Genomic DNA, 6,243 nt, shown 5'->3' on the forward strand with positions numbered 1-6,243 from the left:
TCGCGGGAACTGTAGTTCCCTATGGGCTAGCGCGGAGTAATTAATTATTTCCTAGTTAATGACTTCAGAACTAATCTGGTGTAAAAGGCAGTTCTCACCAGAAGGGACGTTCCCGCTGCTTCCCTTGCCCAGCTCTCACCTGACCACTGGCACCTGCTGATTCTCCACGTTATTTCTCTGCCTTAAATCCGTTGTTGTTTTCCCTGGGGTGACCCCTCACCCAAGCCTTAGCTCGGCTTTGCTGTCACAGCAAACCTCACTTTTCGGGTGCCCCTGACAAATACAGCATCTGCCACCCCCAAACTGACTCCCAGAGGTGTATTTCTGTGTTAATGCGATGCTCAGCCCTGTTAATTACCTTCTCTCCGACAGCATTCCAAGAGAGAACTAATTAGCCGAACAGGCTGCAGTAATTTACAAGGGTCTGGAGTGACAGGACAAGGAGGAAGGGCTTCAAACAGACAAGAAAATAGGTCTAGATGGGATATTGGGAAGAAATCCTTCCCTGTGAGGGAGGTGAGGCACTAGCACAGGTTGCTCAGAGAAGCTGTGGCTGTTCCATCCCTGGAAGTGTTCCAGGCCAGGTTGGATGGAGCTCTGAGCACCCTTGGCCAGGGGAAGGTGTCCCTGCCCATGGCAGGGGGTGGGACTGGATGAGCTTTAAGGTCCCTTCCTACACAAACCATTCTGGGATTCCAGGATTCTGTGAATATCTCTGTGCTGCTTCCAGTGTCAGAGTATGATCGTGCAGTGAGAACAAATATTCCTGCCCTTATTTACATGGTACAGCCAAGAATTTATATTTAACAACCTAATCAGATGGCTGAAGTGCTTTTACAGCTCCCCACACTAGTTTCAAGTTGTTCTTCAGCATCACCTTGTGTTCCTGTAGGGAAGTGAGAAGTCATCACTCACCTTCCTTTAAGTGAAAGTTGAGAACTTGGTAAAATCCAACTGGGGTCTTAAAGGTGAATATGTCTTGCTCCCTTCTGCATTCTACATCTGCAAACACTGAAGTATGAGGCAGCTGCAAAAAAATGGCACCGACTTGGACAGAAATATCCTATCATACTGATTAGCTGCTGCTATTATTGGACAGGTGACCAATAACAAAATTATTTCTCATAAAGAAAATTGAAAAATGGGTAAAAAGAAATTTTTTTTGAGAAAAAGTGTCTCTGTTAAGGACAAACTGTGATCACGTTGTTGATGGGTGACTGCTTCTTCACCATGTGGGCAAGAAATCAGTGACATACCTAAAAGGGATATATAGCCTCGTGTCTCCCTAAAAATCTGTTACTTTCATACCCAACAGTTAACATGCTGACACTACTATAAAATAGATATGTATGCACAAAGATATATAAATCCAAGCATAGCATCAATTATAACATCAGTTATACCAAGTGATGGAGTTGATGCTGTTTCTTGAAGTTTCCATTTACTGCTCAGGTCAGTTTTATTTTATGAGGACTTAGTAACCAACTAATGAAAAAATCGATTGTACAAACCAGAATAAAATCGAATTGACTTCTTTTTTGAAGGAAAAGAATCCCTTTTGCTGCTAAAGTCACTCTATCTAAGGGGAGTCAGGTTAAAACAGATCTCCTCTGGCTGACTATTTATTATTTGGAAGTTGTTCTTTGAGATCAAGGATAATTTCTCTGGATTATGTGACTGCAGAGATCAGGGTTCAGTACTGATTCAGGTAAGTGCTACATCATCCTGCTATCCTACATGCAAGGAGGAAGGTCTCCAGTTCTCTTCCAGCCATTCTAAACTGAACCAACAAGTGTCCTGTGCACTCCAGTGAGCCCTGAACCAAACCCCATGAAGATTTGATGAAATCCATAAGGTTATTCAGTTCTAAATGGGGACAGAATTTGAGCAGCAAGGAATTTTCAGACACTTGGAGAATTTTGGGATTCTGTCACCTCCTGCAGCAAAATGTCTGTGCTTTACTTATTTTTTTCCAATTCCCTGCTTGTGTCTGCTGATTTCAATCCGGATTCCCCTGGCAGCCGAAAAGGAACGTGGCCTGCAGAGGCCAAAATGAAGGTGGATCAGGCACTTCCCAGGTGTGGGACTCCAGGAGAGGGTGCTCAAAGCTCGGAAAAGCCACGAGCATCCTCTTCCCTGGCGGCTGTGTCACTCCCATCTGTAATCTCAAATCCAGATCTTCCTCTGCCACTCTGAAACTGCTGGGTTTCCTCCTGCAGATTTGTTCATTATCCTCTTATACCTCTGCATTGCAAATGTTAAACAAACATCATTCCAAGCTGGTACAGAAATAAAAATCAGAGCTTGATTGGAGAGAGATTTCTTAAATCTACCTGTAGGTTTAAACTTCCAAAAGCATTTTAATGTCTTTGGAGTGTAAGGATGAGCTTTCAGAGGCAATTCGATGTCTATTTGCAGTCCAAACACACTTAAGCTGATCCAATCAATTTTCTAAAAACATTTCTATCCTTATGTTTTTCCTTCCCACACAGATGTTTATAAATGAACACGATTGTTATACAGTAATGCCAAAAGTTAGTCAACCTTCCCAGCCTCAGCAGACCAACCAACCCAACCTGATGGAGGGTAAGCTCCCATGGATTTGAACTTAAATGATTGCACTTCCTTCTTGTGCCTTTCACATTTTTCATCACTTCTTTCCAAACAGACAGGAGTCAGGAACACAGGGTCTGGAGGCTTTAACAGGCAATAGCTGGAAGAAGCTGAGCTCTGACTACTGCCAAGTTTTATTAGTTCTCCTCACAACAACAACAACCACTTCTACAGGCACAATGTTTACCAAACATCATCTCCTTTGAAATTAAACAAGCATAACCCTGGAAAACACCAAATACCATGGCTGTATGCACTGATGTGAGAACTGGAAGAAAAGAGTGAAAAGACTGGTTTGATGGAACCAGTCCAGTTCCAATACCAGTGAGGGGAAGGGGATGCACCAAGAGCTGAGCAGAGATTGCACATCCAGGGAGCTCCTAAATCAGTGTGCCAACACATGTGCCCAGAAACCCGGACTGCACAGCAGCAGAGGGAAGACAGACAGACAGCAGTGTGCTGGGACAGGAACGGACCACACATGGCACAGCAATGGAGGGAAATAGAGCAGAGGAGAAACATTCCAGCTCCTCCCACCCATCAGCAACACCTGAGCAGCATCAGCATGGAGAGCAGGCTGGGCCCTACCTCCCCCTTGCTGGTAGCCAAAGGTGTTGGGCTAGCAATTAGTAGCTGCTGGAAAGTTCTCACAGTCCCATGGGAAGTATTTGCTGGAGGAACCTTGTTTACATGGCAAACACAGGGCACCCCCCACCCTCCATTATCAGTCCGACCACATGTGTAATTCCCCGGAAAACTGCTTTGCTGCAGGAAGCAAGGAAGAAAGCTTCCACATCTTGGTCTCCACCTTCAGCACAAGTGCAGCTCCTGAAGTCCACACAGCCAGGGCAGCACTCCTCGGAGACAGGAGAGCAAAACTGAGCACTGAACACTGGGCAGGGGCACAGCCCAAGAGGATAAAGGCCTTCTTGGAAATCATTTGTGCTTTGGCGTACAAGCAGATCCCAGCAGTTACTCCTTGGTTTCTCTGTCTCTTGAGTTCATCTGGAGTTACAGCAGCAAAGTGGAGATCAGCTCGTAGGGAAAAGGCAGGATTATCTATAGGTTTTGCTCCTCCACCATGAGACTTACTTTGTTGCAATCCTGTACTGTTGTGCTAAACTGAGAAACTGAGATAAACATTAGTGACTCAAGTTCCTTCTGCTGCATCCCTGTCCTGGACACTCCCAAATCTTTTGCTGGAAGTTCAACACTTCACGGCCCATGTCTGCTCTGTGACTATGCCCACAGTGAGAAAAACAGGAGCAGCACAAATTTTGTGCTGATGATCAGAAGCAGCAAATGCACACAGCCATGTCCTCAGCCAGAGGAAACCAGCCCAGCTTTTGGGTGCCAGCTGGGGGAAGAGTGGGAGGTGGGAGTGGCAAAACTAGACAAGGGCATCAAACGCTTTCCTCGCCCTCCTACCTTGTAATAGAGTGCTGACTTGGCTGGGCCATAACTGCAGACAATATCTCAGAAGCATTTTTCCCTAACAGATAGGAGGTAGACAGCTAAAGTACTGCACAATTGGTGGTTTTATGACATAGGAAATTGATGCCAAAGTCCTTCAGTAAAGAACACGTCATCAGTCCTTGTTTACCAGTAATAGAGGAAACAGCAGCTCCTGGGCACAGAACCTCCTGGCTGCTGGCAGGATGAGGACCATGATGGCACATGCCAGCTGCTTGTGCTGGGAGCACAGAGGGGAGCCAAGCCCTGAACTGAGCTGCTGGAGACTGCTCAGGGGCAGTTGCTGACATGAAACTGTAACACCCTAAAGGGCAAAGCTAAGCAGTCACCAGTGATTTATTCACCCACCAAGGAGATGAACATTAGAAGAGATGATACGTGTCGTGTAACTGCTACCATAAGCTGGGCTAGGTGCTTCAAGTTCAGCTACAACTCTGCTGTACCTGCAGCCAGTTTGGGAAAGGTGATGTAAGGGGACAGTCAGGAAGGTGAAGAGATGATACGTGTTTCCCCACCACCGAAGCCATATTCCAAGGTCTCACTGAAGCGTAAAATCTCTCTTACAGGCTGCATTCAGACAAGCAGGACAGACAACCTCACCCCCTGCCTAGGTGCTTCAAGTTCAGCTACAACTCTGCTGTACCTGCAGCCAGTTTGGGAAAGGTGATGTAAGGGGACAGTCAGGAAGGTGAAGAGATGATACGTGTTTCCCCACCACCGAAGCCATATTCCAAGGTCTCACTGAAGCGTAAAATCTCTCTTACAGGCTGCATTCAGACAAGCAGGACAGACAACCTCACCCCCTGCATTCCAGTTTCTCCCCCAGCAGAAAGAAGGGTTTCAAGTCAGCAGTGCAGCTGAGATTCCCCCATTTGGGAGGAAGTTAGGCCTGTTTCCATTACATGTAAGAGTCATCTTCTGCCTCTGCATGTGTGTGATACACATCCTCCTCCTCATTCTTCTGTGTATCTTGGTTACTGTCATCATCACCATCATCATCATCACCATCATCATCATCATCATCATCATCATCATCATCATCATCTGCTGCAGTGTTCTCAATCACTTCAACAGTCTCTCCAGCCTCTGGATCCACATCAGCCTTAAACCACACAGCTTTGTAACCATCCCCTGATGCACGCCTGTCTGTCTTGAGGATAGACTTCACTTCTTTCTCCTGTCCAGGCTCTTCTTCCACTTCTTCCTCTTTCTCTTCCTGCTCAAGGATGGCACTGGAAGCTACAGAAGCCTCTGAGATGCTTTCAGTTTCTTCTGCACTGGCAGACGGCAGGGGAAGCACTGGCTGCTCCACTACATGCACCTTTGGCTGGACACTGTCCTTTTCTGATGGCTCTTGCTCTTTGGTGCTCACATCTGTCTGTTCATCTTCTGTGAAATATTCATTCTGGTAACCCCCAGAGATCTTCTTGGAGAGCTACAGGAGGAGAGACACCTTGTGTTTGTAGTGACAGGAAAAGAAACAGGAGAGTGGGGGGAAAGGGGTGGCTGAAGGGACTGAGCTACTGCTCAGGAAAGTTCAGCTTGGTTTGCTGTTAGACCTGTTTGAAGCCAGGGAAAGATGCAGCTCCCTGGAACAGCTCGTTTTTATTGATTCCATTTCTGGAGTTTTCTCAGAAAAGTGTGAGCATGTTTGCCAGGAGGGCTGAGCACCAGCACTGCACACGGATTTGTGCCCATCTGTTTGAGGCATTACTCTGGAGTGGGATTTACCTCTCTCAGGGTGAAGGGCTGTCGTTACCCACCTGAGCTATCTGCTCTGGACTCATGTCTACGCTCCCGGCAGTCCCATCCTAAGGCAGAGACCAACAGCTGGCCAGGTAATTACACCCTAAACTTCTAAGTGACCAATCTGCCAGGGACCAGAGAGGTCCAAAAGTAAATAGCTCAGGTGCAGACAAGTGTCTGAGTCCAGGCTTTGGGACTGGGTATGAAGGGGCCTTCCTCTCCCCTGACTCTAGAGGGAGGATGAACAGTGGTTTATGCCATAAAGACAGGGTTTTGCACTCCATGGAGCTGTGGTGCTCTCCTTACCCTGTCTGCTCATCATCTACCATACAACTGCAGCCTTGGGGGCAGAAAAGAGCAGCAGCAAACTCCACCAAAGTGATGTTACCTGTTACATTGTCCCAGGAGCGG

General features: G+C 46.9%; 1 protein-coding gene across 1 annotated transcript in view; it reads right to left on the minus strand.

Annotated features, from left to right (window-relative positions):
- Positions 1–4,984: 4,984 nt before the first annotated feature.
- The window catches only part of CDHR5 (cadherin-related family member 5), a 10,378-nt gene continuing 9,119 nt past the window's right edge, over positions 4,985–6,243 (minus strand). The window contains exon 14 of the mRNA XM_009080447.1: positions 4,985–5,521. Coding sequence (XP_009078695.1) covers positions 4,985–5,521 — 537 coding nt within the window. The remainder of the gene's footprint in view (positions 5,522–6,243) is intronic.

Source organism: Acanthisitta chloris, unplaced genomic scaffold (assembly GCF_000695815.1).
Source record: "Acanthisitta chloris isolate BGI_N310 unplaced genomic scaffold, ASM69581v1 scaffold33458, whole genome shotgun sequence".
NCBI lineage: Eukaryota > Metazoa > Chordata > Aves > Passeriformes > Acanthisittidae > Acanthisitta > Acanthisitta chloris.